We start from the raw sequence: 19,218 nt of genomic DNA, 5'->3' as shown, positions 1-19,218 counted from the left end.
AAGGATCATTCATCTCAACCTACTCTCACAGATACGGTCCCACCATGTCAAACCACTCTTAGAGACGGCATGCTCGTGCCAAGGATCATTCATCTGAACCTACTCTTACAGCTACGGTCCCTCCATGTCAAACCACTCCTAGAGACGGCATGCCTGTGCCAAGGATCATTCATCTCAACCTACTCTTACAGCTACGGTCCCTCCATGTCAAACCACTCTTCGAGACGGCATGCCTGTGCCAAGGATCATTCATCTCAACCTACTCTTACAGCTACGGTCCCTCCAGGTCAAACCACTCTTAGAGACGGCATGCCTGTGCCAAGGATCATTCATCTGAACCTACTCTTACAGCTACGGTCCCTCCATGTCAAACCACTCTTTCAGAAGGCATGCCCGTGCCAAGGATAATTCATCTCAACCTACTCTTACAGCTACGGTCCCTCCATGTCAAACCACTCTTAGAGACGGCATGCCCGTGACAAGGATCATTCATCTCAACAGTCTCTTACAGCTACGGTCCCTCCAGGTCAAACCACTCTTAGAGACGGCATGCTCGTGCCAAGGATCATTCATCTCAACCTACTCTTACAGCTACGGTCCCTTCATGTCAAACCACTCTTCGAGACGGCATACCCGTGCCAAGGATCATTCATCTGAACCTACTCTTACAGCTACGGTCCCTCCATGTCAAACCACTCTTTCAGAAGGCATGCCCGTGCCAAGGATAATTCATCTCAACCTACTCTTACAGCTATGGTCCCTCCATGTCAAACCACTCTTAGAGACGGCATGCCCGTGACAAGGATCATTCATCTCAACAGTCTCTTACAGCTACGGTCCCTCCAGGTCAAACCACTCTTAGAGACGGCATGCCCGCGCCAAGGATCATTCATCTCCACCTACTCTTACAGCTACGGTCCCTCCATGTCAAACCACTCTTAGAGACGGCATGCTCGTGCCAAGGATCATTCATCTCAACCTACTCTTACAGGTACGGTCCCTCCATGTCAAACCACTCTTAGAGACGGCATGCTCGTGCCAAGGATCATTCATCTCAACCTACTCTTACAGCTACGGTCCCTCCATGTCAAACCACTCTTAGAGACGGCATGCCCGCGCCAAGGATCATTCATCTCCACCTACTCTTACAGCTACGGTCCCTCCATGTCAAACCACTCTTAGAGACGGCATGCTCGTGCCAAGGATCATTCATCTGAACCTACTCTTACAACTACGGTCCCTCCATTCAAACCACTCTTAGAAACGGCATGCCTGTGCCAAGGAACATTCATCTCAACCTACTCTTACAGCTACGGTCCCTCCATGTCAAACCACTCTTAGAGACGGCATGCCCGTGCCAAGGATCATTCATCTCAACCTACTCTTACAGCTACGGTCCCTTCATGTCAAACCACTCTTAGAGACGGCATGCCCGCGCCAAGGATCATTCATCTCAACCTACTCTTACAGCTACGGTCCCTCCATGTCAAACCACTCTTAGAGACGGCATGCTCGTGCCAAGGATCATTCATCTGAACCTACTCTTACAACTACGGTCCCTCCATTCAAACCACTCTTAGAGACGGCATGCTTGTGCCAAGGATCATTCATCTCAACCTACTCTTACAGGTACGGTCCCTCCATGTCAAACCACTCTTAGAGACGGCATGCTCGTGCCAAGGATCATTCATCTGAACCTACTCTTACAGCTACGGTCCCTCCATGTCAAACCACTCTTAGAGACGGCATGCTCGTGCCAAGGATCATTCATCTCAACCTACTCTTACAGGTACGGTCCCTCCATGTCAAACCACTCCTAGAGACGGCATGCTCGTGCCAAGGATCATTCATCTCAACCTACTCTTACAGCTACGGTCCCTCCATGTCAAACCACTCTTAGAGACGGCATGCCCGCGCCAAGGATCATTCATCTCCACCTACTCTTACAGCTACGGTCCCTCCATGTCAAACCACTCTTAGAGACGGCATGCTCGTGCCAAGGATCATTCATCTGAACCTACTCTTACAACTACGGTCCCTCCATTCAAACCACTCTTAGAAACGGCATGCCTGTGCCAAGGAACATTCATCTCAACCTACTCTTACAGCTACGGTCCCTCCATGTCAAACCACTCTTAGAGACGGCATGCCCGTGCCAAGGATCATTCATCTCAACCTACTCTTACAGCTACGGTCCCTCCATGTCAAACCACTCTTAGAGACGGCATGCTCGTGCCAAGGATCATTCATCTGAACCTACTCTTACAACTACGGTCCCTCCATTCAAACCACTCTTAGAGACGGCATGCTTGTGCCAAGGATCATTCATCTCAACCTACTCTTACAGGTACGGTCCCTCCATGTCAAACCACTCTTAGAGACGGCATGCCCGTGCCAAGGATCATTCATCTGAACCTACTCTTACAGCTACAGTCCCTCCATGTCAAACCACTCTTTGAGAAGGCATGCCCGTGCCAAGGATAATTCATCTCAACCTACTCTTACAGCTACGGTCCCTCCATGTCAAACCACTCTTAGAGACGGCATGCTCGTGCCAAGGATCATTCATCTCAACCTACTCTTCCAGGTACGGTCCCTCCATGTCAAACCACTCTTAGAGACGGCATGCTCGTGCCAAGGATCATTCATCTCAACCTACTCTTACAGCTACGGTCCCTCCATGTCAAACAACTCTTCAAGACGGCATGCCTGTGCCAAGGAACATTCATCTCAACCTACTCTTACAGCTACGGTCCCTCCATGTCAAACCACTCTTAGAGACGGCATGCCAGTGCCAAGGATCATTCATCTCAACCTACTCTTACAGCTACGGCCCCTCCAGGTCAAACCACTCTTAGAGACGGCATGCCCGTGCCAAGGATCATTCATCTGAACCTACTCTTACAGCTACGGTCTCTCCATGTCAACCACTCTTAGAGACGGCATGCCTGTGCCAAGGATCATTCATCTCAACCTACGCTTACAGCTACGGTCCCTCCATGTCAAACCACTCTTAGAGACGGCATGCCCGTGCCAAGGATCATTCATCTGAACCTACTCTTACAGCTACGGTCCCTCCATGTCAAACCACTCTTAGAGACGGCATGCTCATGCCAAGGATCATTCATCTGAACCTACTCTTACAGGTACGGCCCCTCCATGTCAAACCACTCTTAGAGACGGCATGCCTGTGCCAAGGATCATTCATCTCAACCTACTCTTACAGCTAAGGTCCCTCCATTTGAAACCACTCTTAGGGACGGCATGCCCGTGCCAAGGATCATTCATCTCAACCTACTCTTACAGCTACGGCCCCTCCAGGTCAAACCACTCTTAGAGACGGCATGCTCATGCCAAGGATCATTCATCTGAACCTACTCTTACAGGTACAGCCCCTCCAGGTCAAACCACTCTTAGAGACGGCATGCCCGCGCCAAGGATCATTCATCTCAACCTACTCTTACAGCTACGGTCCCTCCATGTCAAACCACTCCTAGAGACGGCATGCCTGTGCCAAGGATCATTCATCTCAACCTACTCTTACAGCTAAGGTCCCTCCATTTGAAACCACTCTTAGGGACGGCATGCCAGCGCCAAGGATCATTCATCTCAACCTACTCTTACAGCTACGGCCCCTCCAGGTTAAACCACTCTTAGAGACGGCATGCCCGTGCCAAGGATCATTCATCTCAACCTACGCTTACAGCTACGGTCCCTCCACCGCGACACCTGGTGCTAGAACTAGAACTTGCTGCTTCTGGTGGGAAAAACATAGGACATATCTGTCTTATGCGAATGGCTTTCGCTTGTTACGCGAAATTCCCCAACATATGCCATTGCACCACGTTGTGTAATTATGCTGCAGTTTGTGGCAAAATTATAATGAAGGAGCACTTGAACAACTTGTACAACCAAGACATGAGTGGCTGCTGTCTGCGCTATTTATTTAGTTAAAAAATGCGCCTTATTGACAAAAACTGACACGAGTACGCATTTTGCATTACAATAAAGAGCTAAATGCTACACATACATTTTGTGCCATTACACACAATTCTGCATAATATCCCCGTAGTTTGGTGTATTTATGTGAATGCAAATAACTTGAATTTCACAATATCAGAGATTGTGTGCCACTTTATGTTACACAGATGTACACATTATGCAGAAGATAAAACTGAAGCAGTCGGGAACACACGTGTGACAATAAACAGTCTGGACTAACATTGCTTTCTGGTCTTTTCCTTACATGAGGATAAAATGAGGGCAGAGCACCGCAGCGGATTGCTTCTTACAGAGTCCTTACTTAATCTATAGAAATGTAAACTGAAGCGGCCTTTTGCATTTTAAGAATGTGTGACGTTAGGGGTTTGCTTACCTCTGCATGGGGAAAGGGAGGCTCGGGCAGGTAGACTTTATTCTGTTTATTGTGGCACAGCCTGTAAAAGAGAAAACACGCTGGAGATTAAAAGACGGCTCAAAACATGGTGCCTGCTGCCCTCTGCTGCTGAAGAGACGTAACTGCACAGTCTCGGTGCAGGTCACGTCAGGGAAGAGGAAAGGCAACCCAAAGCAGCGAGGGCGCACAGGGGCGCTGGCAATAATCTGCACCTCAATGGTTCGCCCAGAATGTGGGGTGGATGGGGGACGGTGCTATCCTCTAATACCGAGGCAATGTGTCCCAGAGACAAGGTTCAAAACAGCATCTCAAAATGCTGTCAATGGAGAAAGTCCAAAGCGGAGATCTAGCGGGGTATTTAGAAAACCATGAACACAATACAGAAATTGTAACGTGCAACCGTAGCAATAATCTCATTTAAAGGCATAAGGTCATTGCCATAACTGCTCTCAATAAGAACAATGCAGAATAACAGACAAAATCAAAAACAGACCAAGTCTCAAATGTGCAGCAAAATCAGTAAGAAATTGGGCGGCATCCCTAGCAGTGATCAAAAAGATCTGGCTCACCTCCAAAACCAAGGGTTTTAAGTAGCCATTTTTTTTCATTAGAAAGCATGGAAACTGCAAGTTCACCATGGTATGAGCAAAGAATGACATTTCCAACAAATTCGTTTACAGCAATATGATTCCTCACAACCCTATCACCTTGGCACTAACCCACTACATGTATATTGATTCAGCACCTCTGACTTAATGTCATCTAGAGGTGTCAGAACAAACTAGTTACAAGACAGTGAATCATTGTGAATGAATGCAATGCTGCCTGCAAGCAGGAGGTCCTTGAAAATACGTTACAGTAGGCCCTCTAGCTGGTTTTCTTCAATAACAGTGCAATTCAGAAATAAACAAATCCACCTCTTGCTGACTGCAGTGAAAGGCAGAAATAAAAACAGAATAAACAAGATAATGTGACCTCCATTTTGGACAAGATGGCTTTGAGGCCTAACTGAGGCCGAGTTAGCTTAAGCCAGAAATACACACTTCAACATGTACTAATAAATCGTTTTAACTGTAACCATTCCATGTCAGAATGCACATGTTTCAGGTGTGGATAAATTGTTCTGTACACTGTTAATAATGCAAATTTTAATTTAAATGCACAAACGTGCTAATAGTGGTCACCACAGCACCAAGCAATTCTGAACAGGCTTAAATCAGGATATGAAAATTTTGAAAGCTCCAATAAATAAAAAATAACATATAAAACATAACGGGTTCTGACGCTCTATGGATTCGATGAAACTGTAATTTAATTTAAAGAAAATATGCTAGTATTCAACTGGCAAATTAAGTTTGCGTAACCGAAGATGTTACACCAATACATTCTTGCTTGGGGGTCTACAACTTTGGTAACTGCCTGAGGTATAAATTGCCGATAGAAAGATAAGCTACCATCATTAACTTTTATTTATAAAAAATATGCTTACATATTAATTACCTTATGTTCTTGGGTGAGAGGCACAGACCAGGACACCATGCATAGAGGGTCATCTCAAAATATGTTGGCGCCATAGATAAAGTAAACATTTTTACACCCCCTATATTTTTACCATGCAAAGCATACAAACCCCCGCTTTGTTAGTCTCCACAGAGCAGGGTAGTTGCTAAGAGTTGAATGATGGCATAGTTAATAAAGGTCTGTACGGGCCACAAAATAATTCAGAGGGTTAAACAACTGATAATGCTGAGCTTTAAAGTTAAAATGTAAACAGAAAATTTGCATAGAACAGGCACACCCTTATTTATGTTTTTAAATAATTTCTCTAATCTTTAGTTCGGGCTAGTGTTTCTTTAGCACAAGGCTGATGTAAGTATGCATAGCAGAGATATAATAAAATTAACAAAAATGCTGCCTAGAAATATTCACCGTGATTTTGTTTACAGATTTCCAAAAAGCTCTTTATTCTTTTCTAGTCACACAGATAAACCTTGCTCCGCTCATGAACCCCAGCAGATAAGACGCTGATGATGTACTGAATTCAATACATGGTGGTGAGACGGTAGACTTGTGTGTTGGAATGTTTGATGCAAGTTCAAGACTACTGTGTTCAGGAATCTGCTTTGGCTTGCAGAGGGGTTGGCTTGGGAAGAAGACCGCAATTGACATCACATAGGTTGGCTGCATGAGCTGACTCCACCCTCATTCAAGAGAATGATATCTAATGCAAGGCAGTTTTACATAGTTATCGCACACATAGACCTTAATTCCTCATTCATTTTAACTAATGCTCAAGCAGTAATAGAAATCTCTACAGATGCCAGCTAAGTGCATTCAGGTGATGCATACTTTCTATTCTGTACTCTTTTCTTAGTTGGTCTTTTGGTTGCAGGTGATTTATTCTTACTGTTTTGAGATTCTATTTCTGGTTCTTTAATTGACTCTGGTTTTTTAGTCTTCCAGTGCAATCTTTTGCTTCTTCTTAACGAATCCAGCCATTTGAATCCTTGATGCACTTTCTCATCTTCAGATTCTCTTGTGACTACTGCTGAATCTTCTTCACTCGTCACTAAATGTTTATGTTCATTCACATCAGCAACTTAACTTACTAAAAGTTGCTTTCCCTTGGGGTTACTGATACTTACATTTTCAGCTTTACTCTTGCAAGAACTGGAATTTCAGTCTCTTGTTCTTGATACTGCAATTGTTTCTTCTTCATGATTTAGGTTTTCTTCACCAGAGAGAGCTGAGGAACTCCCTGGATCAGCTCCAATTTCTTCTACTCTATCTGGATCTAGGCAGCATACCTGTGAATCGGCGGTTGCCATCACCACCTCTTCACCTGCAGTCCTCGCCTTCTTTGTGTGAGCTGCATGGATACACTGTGGTAGTCCAGCACACTACATAGCAGTGTTAGTTATGAGAATCATATACTGAAGTCCTTGCCAATGTGGTTCCAAGCAATTCTTACAAACATGTTTCTTCACTACACAGTCACCTGGCAGTAGAGTGTGGCACTGGACTTCTTTTGTTGAGGGTGTTGTCACATTCACCTAATGAGAGACATTTCACTACATAAGCCAGACCTTACAGCAATCCAATACAATTTCATCAGTTATTGATACAAGTGCTGCTGAAGGAATGCAGGGATTCTTATTGCCCTCACCATCAAAACTTTATGTGATGAGAGACCAGTCTTTATTTGCGTTTCTAATGCTCAATGTAGGAAATGGGACCCCCGGCCGGCCAGGGCTTGCACCCCAGCCAGTCAGAGACCGCCACTCTTATGTAAAGTCGACCCCTGCTCGCCCTCTGGGTAACGCGGCGCGGGCAGTCAGGCCTATCTCGGAGGACATGTGTGAAGCATTTGCGCACGCACCCACCAACAGCAACATCCCCGGCCTCCCACAAAAGGAACTCCACGCAAAGTATATATAAAAATAGTCTTTATATTAAGAAGGACACATAGGAACATACACTTTACAATGTGCTCGAGGCACGGCAGGGGTCACCAGGGAAAAGGTACAGGGCAGGGCCAAGGGGCCACTGCCAGGAAGGTGCACATGATGGTATTGGTATTGTAGAACATATAACAACTGGGAGCTTCCTCGGACTAGGACTAGAACACATAATCACCAGGAGCTTAGCATTAGAACACGTCACGCCCCGGGGTCTCATAGGACTAGCAATAGAACTCACTCTAACCAGCATAGACTTACATGAGGCAAGGTACACAACACAACAGAGGCCCCTATCAGCAGGGCAACACTTAAGAGTTCTCCGTATCACTTTGATGTTAGTCAGTAGCACCCCCTAGGCCAGGTGGCCTTCCTGAGGCAAGGGGCGCCTTAGAGTCTCGATGTCCAGAGTGGGCTGCAAGGGCCCCGGGGCAAACCTAAACATGGCAGCGGCCCACTAAGTGCTGGGCCGCTGGGGGACTTGGACATAGCCCTGCAGGCTTGGGGGGACAGGGGGGCCATGGTGGAGCCTCTCGCGGGGTCAGGGACACGTGGTGGGGCCACTCGGGGCCCAGGCCGGGCCAGGGACACGTGGTGGGGCCACTCGGGGCCCAGGCAGGGCCAGGGACACGTGGTGGGGCCACTCAGGGCCCAGGCAGGGCCAGGGACACGTTGGAGCCTCCTCGGGGCTCAGGACAAGAACTGTGGGCAGGCGGGGCCCCCCTCGGGGGACCCGGCATCAATGGGCGCCCCCGGGGGCCGTGACGGAGCCTCGCGGGCTCGGAGGGCCAAAACTGCAGAGGGAGCCTCTCGGGGCTCAGGGGGGCAAAGTATGGCCAGGCGTGGTCCCCCTCGGGGGACCCGACATTACTGGAGGGCCCGCGGGCCTCTAACAACATGAATACACACGCGGGAGGGGAGGGGCGGCCACCGGCAATGTGGCCCGATGCCCCGCCTCCCCTCCTGCATCACTCACCGGTCGGCGAGCGCGCCGGTCTCTCTCTCGCTCCCCGGGGCTCCCGCTCGCTCCTGGGGGGGAAGCGGCACTTCTGCTGTGTGGACGCAGGGGCGCGGAGTAGGCTCCCGCCGTCCCCTGCCTTACCGGCTCTTCTCCACTCGTCTCCACAGCTCCCCGGGCCGCCGGCCAATCAGAGCGCGGCCCGGGGAAACGTCATCAGCCCAGCCCGGGCCGACAGCCAATCAGAGCGCGGCCCGGGGGCGGGCCTCACGAGGGGTCCCGGGCTGCGGCGGTGAACACCGGGGGGATTAACGAGGAGTGGGCTCCTCGATGAATACAGCGAGGGCGGGGGTAAGCGAGGTAGACACTCGCTGGGGGCTCGGGCCCCTCACACGAACAGGGCAATTGCCGGGTGGCACCGGCTGTTGGAGGAAAGCGCTCCCAGCGCTAGGAACAGTGATGAAGCGCCCCGAGGCGCTAGGACAGCCGGACAGCGCTCCCAAGCGCTAGAAGCATAGGTGAAGCACCCAAGGCGCTAGGACAGCAGGAAAGCGCTCCCAAGCACTAGAAGCATAGGTGAAGCACCCAAGGCGCTAGGACAGCAGGAAAGCGCTCCCAAGCGCTAGAAGCATAGGTGAAGCGCCCAAGGCGCTAGGACAGCAGGAAAGCGCTCCCAAGCGCTAGAAGCACAGACAGCAGAGTCTATAGGAAGTCCATGAAGTAGGTAGTTCAGGAGCAGTGCAGGGCTCAGGGAGGCAAGCCCTTCCCTGAGCCCAAGCAGCAGCACGCCCCTGGCAGGGCTCCAAGCAGGACGAAGAAGAGGAGGAAGAGAGAGAGAAGAGGGCCCACCCTCCTTTTATACAGGAGCTTCCTTTGTCTCCCAAAGGGGCAGGAAGGGAGAGAACCAGCCAGAACTGGTTATAAGGAGTTTCAGGTTACTGGCCAGGCCAGGGATACTGGACGCACCCCAGGGGGGTGGAGCCAGCCTGGTGGGGGAAGGCCCGGCCAGCTTCAGCCAATCAGGCGCCAGCACACCTACTGCACACACACACACCAAGGTCTAGAAGTGGCACTTCCCTTCTAGTCACACACATGCCGCATACATCATCTTGTAGCATTCAACCTCACGAGCGCATACATACCAAACACGACCCGGCACGCCCCACGCATCAGGAACTACCCGAGCCACATACATTCCCCATGCATTCCTATGGGAGGCAGGTCTCTCTCACCACACACACACTCAGAGGGGGAATCACCATTCCCCGGACACATATAATAAGCACAAAACTTCAGGGGTGGACCTGCCAGACGGGCCAAGTCCAACACATGCCCCTCTCAGCCCAAACGCAGGGCAGACCAATCACTACCGTGATGGACTTCCCTGCTGCAGGGCGATAGAACGTGGACACGGCCCGCACCGCCGGACCGATAGACATACACAAACTGAAAATAATAAAAGTTACAACAACAAATTTTTTTTTTTTTAAATAAAGACATAGGTCCAACCAGGCTACCCACCTGGTACTCCTTAGTTGTCCATGACTAGGACCAGGCCCTAAGCCATCCAGATACTACTGGTCCCGGCTAATCCGAAGTGGGGGGTGGTAACCCCTGGCCCACAATAGCCATTCTCCACTCCCTTTCTCAGTGTAGCCACGACTACCACTGTTCCTTCCACCTAGGGTCCGCACCCTCAGGTTTGCCAGAGGTCACGGGCAAGAATGCCCCACCCTACCTCTACTTCTGAGGTTCTGCGTTCTCCCAGGAGAAACACCCTCAGAACACACTTTCCTACCAGTCTTGGAACTTCCTCCCTCCACTGGTCTTCCACCTGGGAACTAAGCGTTTAGCTCTCCCCTAAAGCAAGCCGCGGCCGAGCCAGCAGGTCTTCCTTGACCGGGATACCACCTAACCTAAATTCAGCCAGGGCGACACCTGACGCCTAAAACGCAACAAGATGAGCCGCGGCAGCGCCAGCAGGTCTCAGTGTTCAGCTCTACCCAAGGCAAGCCGCGGCAGCGCCAGTAGGTCTTCCTTGTCCGGGATACAATTCAACATAAATTCAGCCAGGGCGACACCTGACGCCTAAAACACATTCAGCGGGGTAAGGAAGACAGGAAGCGTCAAACACATTTAGCGGGGAAAAGGGGACACATGATGCATCCAACACATTCAGCGGGGCAAGGAAGGACACTATTAACGTTGATTCAGCAAGCTCCCCATCCCAGAGAACTCACACTCCATTACTCAGCACACCTCAACATTCATCCACACCCCGTCCCGGTAAGACAGTTTTCCACCGCCCCTGATTCCTCAACCTGACCCTTGTGGCACAGGTACCATTACTCTAGGGAAGGGACAAGGACCATACACATTTGAACACAACTACGCAGTCACCACTGGATTAATTAATTAATTAATTGTGGGTTTATATAGCGCTAGGATAGACTCCCGGAGGAGTATCTCCGCGCTTCGACCGCTGCGAAACCCTTCCTGGCTTCCCTGGGAGATGGTCCCTTAATGGGTATCTCCAGGGTGAGACCAGGCATCCCCGGCGGTCTGGTGGGGCCGTTAGTGCAGATGAGGCAAGCTTATGCCCAGAGTTGCCGAGTGTGATCGCTGATCAGAGTGGGCACCGAGGCGAGAGAATTATCGAGTCCGCTGACCCTGGTCCAGAAACCTGACGCGTCGGGAATCGAACCCTGGTCCCGGGCCGTCCTATGCTCTCGGGTCTGCCGCCTCTAACCAGTGAGCCACACTACTGCACCCTTCTGGTGAATCCAGAAAACCATATTGTACTAGGGAGATGATTTACCCTCCCAAACTAGGGGCACCTAACTAACAGTGTACCCGCACACTTTTTCCACAGAACAGACATTTAAGCAACCTTTAAAACTTTCCACAGAACAGGTATTTCTAATAATCATTAAACATTTCCACAGAACAGACATTTTTAGCAACCTGACCATACACATTGAAAACAGTTACACTACTACTACTGGATCCCACCCTTCTGGTGAATTCAGAAAACCATATTGTACCAGGGAGATTATTTACCCTCCCGAGCTAGGGACACCTAACTCACAGTGTATAAGCACACATTTTTCCACAGAACTGACATTTCTATTAATCATTAAACATTTCCACCGAACAGACATTTTTAGCAACCTGACCTGACCCATGTGGCGCAGGTATCATTACTCCAGGGAAGGGACAGGGACCATACACATTGAACACAATTACGCTGCCACCACTGGATACCACCCTTCTGGTGAATCCAGAAAACACATTGCACTAGGGAGTTGATCTACCCTCCAGAGCTAGGGCCACCTAACTCATAGCGTATCAGAATACATTTTTCACAGAATCGGACATTTAAGTAACCTCTTAAAAACAATAATCTCCTTTCTTTGCGACCATTTACAATGCAGAGTTTTGTAGGGAGGCCAGTTATCGTTGTGGTACTGCGCAAACACAAGTCCGGATCCCACCGCTAGCCACCAGTGTAGGAAATGGGACCCCCGGCCGGCCAGGGCTTGCACCCCAGCCAGTCAGAGACCGCCACTCCTATGTAAAGTCGACCCCTGCTCGCCCTCTGGGTAACGCAGCGCGGGCAGTCAGGCCTATCTCGGAGGACATGTGTGAAGCATTTGCGCACGCACCCACCAACAGCAACATCCCCGGCCTCCCACAAAAGGAACTCCACGCAAAGTATATATAAAAATAGTCTTTATATTAAGAAGGACACATAGGAACATACACTTTACAATGTGCTCGAGGCACGGCAGGGGTCACCAGGGAAAAGGTACAGGGCAGGGCCAAGGGGCCCCTGCCAGGAAGGTGCACATGATGGTATTGGTATTGTAGAACATATAACAACTGGGAGCTTCCTCGGACTAGGACTAGAACACATAATCACCAGGAGCTTAGCATTAGAACACGTCACGCCCCGGGGTCTCATAGGACTAGCAATAGAACTCACTCTAACCAGCATAGACTTACATGAGGCAAGGTACACAACACAACAGAGGCCCCTATCAGCAGGGCAACACTTAAGAGTTCTCCGTATCACTTTGATGTTAGTCAGTAGCACCCCCTAGGCCAGGTGGCCTTCCTGAGGCAAGGGGCGCCTTAGAGTCTCGATGTCCAGAGTGGGCTGCAAGGGCCCCGGGGCAAACCTAAACGTGGCAGCGGCCCACTAAGTGCTGGGCCGCTGGGGGACTTGGACATAGCCCTGCAGGCTTGGGGGGACAGGGGGGCCATGGTGGAGCCTCTCGCAGGGTCAGGGACACGTGGTGGGGCCACTCGGGGCCCAGGCCGGGCCAGGGACACGTGGTGGGGCCACTCGGGGCCCAGGCAGGGCCAGGGACACGTGGTGGGGCCACTCAGGGCCCAGGCAGGGCCAGGGACACGTTGGAGCCTCCTCGGGGCTCAGGACAAGAACTGTGGGCAGACGGGGCCCCCCTCGGGGGACCCGGCATCAATGGGCGCCCCCGGGGGCCGTGACGGAGCCTCGCGGGCTCGGAGGGCCAAAACTGCAGAGGGAGCCTCTCAGGGCTCAGGGGGGCAAAGTATGGCCAGGCGTGGTCCCCCTCGGGGGACCCGACATTACTGGAGGGCCCGCGGGCCTCTAACAACATGAATGCACACGCGGGAGGGGAGGGGCGGCCACCGGCAATGTGGCCCGATGCCCCGCCTCCCCTCCTGCATCACTCACCGGTCGGCGAGCGCGCCGGTCTCTCTCTCGCTCCCCGGGGCTCCCGCTCGCTCCTGGGGGCCCCGGGGGGGAAGCGGCACTTCTGTTGTGTGGACGCTGGGGCGCGGAGTAGGCTCCCGCCGTCCCCTGCCTTACCGGCTCTTCTCCACTCGTCTCCACAGCTCCCCGGGCCGCCGGCCAATCAGAGCGCGGCCCGGGGAAACGTCATCAGCCCAGCCCGGGCCGACAGCCAATCAGAGCGCGGCCCGGGGGCGGGCCTCACGAGGGGTCCCGGGCTGCGGCGGTGAACACCGGGGGGATTAACGAGGAGTGGGCTCCCTCGATGAATACAGCGAGGGCGGGGGTAAGCGAGGTAGACACTCGCTGGGGGCTCGGGCCCCTCACACGAACAGGGCAATTGCCGGGTGGCACCGGCTGTTGGAGGAAAGCGCTCCCAGCGCTAGGAACAGTGATGAAGCGCCCCGAGGCGCTAGGACAGCCGGACAGCGCTCCCAAGCGCTAGAAGCATAGGTGAAGCACCCAAGGCGCTAGGACAGCAGGAAAGCGCTCCCAAGCGCTAGAAGCATAGGTGAAGCACCCAAGGCGCTAGGACAGCAGGAAAGCGCTCCCAAGCGCTAGAAGCATAGGTGAAGCGCCCAAGGCGCTAGGACAGCAGGAAAGCGCTCCCAAGCGCTAGAAGCACAGACAGCAGAGTCTATAGGAAGTCCATGAAGTAGGTAGTTCAGGAGCAGTGCAGGGCTCAGGGAGGCAAGCCCTTCCCTGAGCCCAAGCAGCAGCACGCCCCTGGCAGGGCTCCAAGCAGGACGAAGAAGAGGAGGAAGAGAGAGAGAAGAGGGCCCACCCTCCTTTTATACGGGAGCTTCCTTTGTCTCCCAAAGGGGCAGGCAGGGAGAGAACCAGCCAGAACTGGTTATAAGGAGTTTCAGGTTACTGGCCAGGCCAGGGACACTGGACGCACCCCAGGGGGGTGGAGCCAGCCTGGTGGGGGAAGGCCCGGCCAGCTTCAGCCAATCAGGCGCCAGCACACCTACTGCACACACACACCAAGGTCTAGAAGTGGCACTTCCCTTCTAGTCACACACATGCCGCATACATCATCTTGTAGCATTCAACCTCACGAGCGCATACATACCAAACACGACCCGGCACGCCCTACGCATCAGGAACTACCCGAGCCACATACATTCCCCATGCATTCCTATGGGAGGCAGGTCCCTCTCACCACACACACACTCAGAGGGGGAATCACCATTCCCCGGACACATATAATAAGCACAAAACTTCAGGGGTGGACCTGCCAGACGGGCCAAGTCCAACACTCAACATCACAAGTGGAAGCGCATCTGGCTGATTCAAAGTCAACAATGCACATATCTTATCTAGCTTAGATTTTATTGTGCCATTCATCCTTTCCACTACTCCTGAAATGTCTAGTCTGTAACTGCAGTGGATCTTTTGATCAACTTGCAAAGTTGTACATGGTAAATTTAGGGTCTCATTTTTACAGTGGGCACCTCTGTCTTTTTTCATAGAAGACTACATCACATAGCGTGCTATTAGTTCCCTTAATAATGGTGTGACCGCTGTCATACTGTCAGATTTCCTAGTTGGGTAAGACCCCCCACTTAGAAAATAAACAAAAAATTTACCTATATGTACCTAAACCCATTGTGAATAGGCATCTCAATATAATCCGCTTGAAGTCTAGTCAATTGTCCCCCAGACTTGCCTATGTGACTCAATATAACTAGTGTACGTTTATCTTGAATAATCTTCTAAAAAGTAATGCATCTTTGGCATAAATCATCTACTACAGCTCTAAAGTGACTATTACACCAGTAGTTCTTAAAATCTTTCACCATTGCTTCTCCCGTTACACGTCTGTCCGTGTATCAATCTTGCCACACTTAACGTTACCTCATGAAGTACATATTGGTGTTCTGTGAATAACCACATTTCATTGTAGTCATTCTCACAATCAGTTATTTCCCACTTTTTCTTTTCATCCTCTGGTACTTCCTCCTGAAGTTCTCTGAGTTCACAAAGTGTTGTATGCACTGGATTCCATAAAAAACAATTCTTATAATTAGTAGGGTAATCAGTTCCTGTTTTCAATTTACAATTGTTCTTTCTCTAGTTTTTGCTCTTTTGATTAAATTGTCAGTTTCAAAAGCACAAAACCTAACAATTTGGTTGGCATAGTTATTGCCCATGGGGTCATCACCCGATTTATGGGCAATACACTTTACAACTTATTTAGGGTGCTAAGAATCTTCCAACAAATTCAAAATGTATGTGCCTTTGGTAATAGGAGTACCAGGGGATGTCATGAAACCTCTCTGTGATCGTAGTTGCCCGGAATCATGTAGCACTCCAAATCCATATTGGCTGTCTCTATAGATCGTTACACTTAATGTATTAGCCATACAGCATGCTCTTGGCAGGGCAACCAATTCTGCTACTTGCGCTGAGGGTACAATACACAAGTATGATACTTCAACAAATTCAGAGATGAAGTAAACTGCTCAAGCTGCTTACTTTTCCTTGTTGGACTTTCAGACAAGAACTATCTACAAACAGAGGAAGACCAGACTCAACAAGCGGAGTAACTTATATGTCTGGTCTTGGTTTAGTACAACATTCTGTTAAATCCATGCAATCGTGGACGGGGTCTTCATTGTCTTCATCATTGTTTGGAATTGACAGTAGTGTTGCAGGATTTAAAGTTCATACTTTGTAAGGAGCCTGTTTGTCATGTGCTGAGTTTGTGTACACGTTGGCAAAATCTCAAATGAATGTGGAACCAACACAATAAGTGTGTAACCCATGACAATTCCCTTATTCTGCTTTAAGGGAAAGACAGAAGTGCTCTAGGAATAAGGGGAACTGGAGGAGCAATAGGGATGCAAAAATTATTTTAGATTGTTACGAGTTTCCTTAATGACAATGGCCTGGAAGAAGCTGAAAATGGTTGGAATGGAGCTTAGGTTTTGATTTCTGTTGTTTAAATACTTGTATGGCCCTTACATCTCTTTCCTTTCATAGGGCTGCAGCTCTAGTCTATAACCCAGAATTAGGGCACTTACGACTAGCACCCTGAAGCGGGCTACAATGATATGCATTTAATTTTCCCTTCATAATGACAGGATGACAAGGTCAGGCTGCAACACATATGTTAAAACAAAAGTTCTCATGTGTGAAGATCAGGCATTCGTCCCTAACTTTAACTATTATACTTAGTTAAAAAAAATGTGGCCAGCTCTTTGGAATAGACCCCCTCCTAGTGGGAATAAACTGCACCAGTGCTGTCTCAGTCCTCGACACCTGGAGGTGCACCGTTTTTACATTTTCCAAATAACAGTGTGATTTAGCCCCAGGTCCTACAAGAACATTCCAAACACAATCACTATGTATGGACCAGTGGCGGAACATTAGCCCCCGCAGTGCGGGGGGAGGGGCTGAGCTCCAGCAAGCCCCCTCTGGCACTGTGCACAGGTCCTGGCATGAGAGCTCCTCACTGGGTCAGGGGGTGGGCCTCTAAAGTTGTGTTACACCACTGAGTAACAACTCAGCGTGTGTAGGATTCAGCCACGCAAGGAGTCATTCTGCTCCACAAGAACTGGGGGAGAAGCTTCCTAGCAATCTGCATGCTGATGATCATCAATGGACCAGGTCATAGCCGACATCGGTTGTGGTTCAGAATGAAATATTTTAAAGTCTAGTGAGGCCGTGCGGTAGCCTTATTACTTGGTTCTCCAGTTCTCTACCACGGAATAAAGTCCCCCAGCAACCTGTTCTTGGGATAAAGAAATGCAGACTGCCAGCCACGGCACCACGCAAACATACCTTACCTAGCAGCCTGCCCTTCTGAAATGTTTATGTTGTCGTTTAAAAGCGCTGATCTGGAACACCGGCATGCCTTATCCATTCCTAAATCAATTTTTAGCATTCTTTAGTCTGACTACATTGTTTTAATGCTGGTTGGGGTATTTTTGTTTTTCAAAGATTATTTCATTATTTTAACGTATATGGTCTGGTTTTCCATTATTTTGTTTCTCTATAGTCGGTGAATTACACTGATTCATAACTGATGACATTTCTGTTCAGAAGAAGAAACTGCTGTTCTATTTGTGTGGGACTTCTATGTCTGACTTGGGATAGATAACCTGGGCTGATTCATGCCTTCCTACTCTTTCTTTTTAATACTCCATGACAGAGGCATCTTTCCATAGTCACTAGATATTGCACCCCCTCTACTAAACCAAAGTATCTCCTTTCTTCCTAAGTTTTATATTCATACATACAGTTCTTCATTTCATGACTCCTCCCAACATCTTTTTCAACTGCTTTTTCACTATTACATAGCATCTTCTTCTCTTCGCTATAAGATGCGCAAAACTGAACTCCCCTTCATCCCTTCTCAGGCCCTGCCTCATCTGCAATCCTACTTATAGTTATTTATTCTTCTTTTTAAGCTGTTCTCCTGGCTTTTCTAGCTCTAACATCTTTTGCTATGGTTATATGCATATCTTTGGAAATTCTAGCCATGCAAAATATACTTCTTCATAAAATTCATTTTGCTAGAATAATAGATATGATAAATAAGAAAAGAGGCTGCACAAAGCATTTACAAAAAAAACACAAACAAAAACACAGACACATGGATTGACATATGTGCCAACCTCTGCTTTTTTTCGAACAAGGCCAAAACTGCCTCTAAGGACTCTAAAGGTATTACTGAAGACAACTAAATATTTGTAAATTCTTATCACCTTTCAAAACATTTAAGGGCAGACCTAGCCATTTGTTAAGTACATAGGGGTTATTGACTGTGTTAACAAATGTCAATAACATATGCTGAGGATGTTATCACTTCTAAAGTTCTTACTCAGCAGTCCTGTGCCCAAGCTGAGGGTGTGTAAACTCAGGGGAGTTAATATATATTACATATATTAACATTCTGCTGTATGTGAGCAATAAGATTATTAAAACCAGTTTCCCTAATCACACCTAGTAAAAGCAAACATGCCAACTGCTCAGATTTGCTGTTGGACCCTGCTCCATACTTCTACTGAATTTAGAATCCATAGACACAACAGATGATTTCATGCAGGGTATGTATACCTGCGACTATTCACTCTGCCATGCAAGAAAAAACACAAGTTCTACAGGACATACCATTCAGCAAAGATCTGGGAGAATTCAAGAGAGCTGTTGGCCACCGGTGAGATGAAGTAGAAGGGCACGTTGGAGAGCCCGGCGGAGTCAATGTACTGATACAGGCACTCCAGAAGATCGTAGATCACACCGGAGGGGAAACATGGAACCAGCACGTTTCCCCCATTCCGCACAGTCATGGCTGCAGAAAAAGGAAGGAAGACAATCCCACAGTGCTTACAGACTATCAATGACAAATTTGAAATGGTGTACAAAACAAAGAGCAACAGCATCAAAATTCGGCATAACTCATGTTCTAATGAAATAAGGCACAGTGAGAACAGTATTTCCTAGTGTTTTATTCTTTAACGGCCTGTGAGACTGCTTTTTAGGTCTGGCATTAATCATGAGCTTTTGGTTTTTACCATAATTATACGTATGATATACTTACAGGGTTCTTTCAGCCGCCCTCTTCATCCATTGGTCTCTTGTGCCATTCACTGTTATCTTCCCTCACTACAGCATGGGG

At 49.1% G+C, this 19,218-nt stretch overlaps 1 protein-coding gene across 2 annotated transcripts in view; it reads right to left on the bottom strand.

Moving 5' to 3' along the window:
- INTS9 (integrator complex subunit 9) overlaps positions 1–19,218 on the bottom strand; it is a 508,494-nt gene that overhangs the window by 108,027 nt on the left and 381,249 nt on the right. For both annotated transcript variants that reach the window (XM_086928012.1, XM_086928014.1), the window contains exons 10-11: positions 18,711–18,891; positions 4,376–4,436 (exon numbers count right to left, since the gene is read on the bottom strand). In XM_086928012.1, the coding sequence (XP_086784138.1) occupies positions 4,376–4,436; positions 18,711–18,891 (242 nt within the window). The remainder of the gene's footprint in view (positions 1–4,375; positions 4,437–18,710; positions 18,892–19,218) is intronic.

Source organism: Lissotriton vulgaris, chromosome 6, assembly GCF_964263255.1.
Source record: "Lissotriton vulgaris chromosome 6, aLisVul1.2, whole genome shotgun sequence".
NCBI classification, from domain to species: domain Eukaryota; kingdom Metazoa; phylum Chordata; class Amphibia; order Caudata; family Salamandridae; genus Lissotriton; species Lissotriton vulgaris.
The sequence above is the reverse complement of the archived record's forward strand: the minus strand, read 5'-3'. Positions and strand labels throughout refer to the sequence as shown.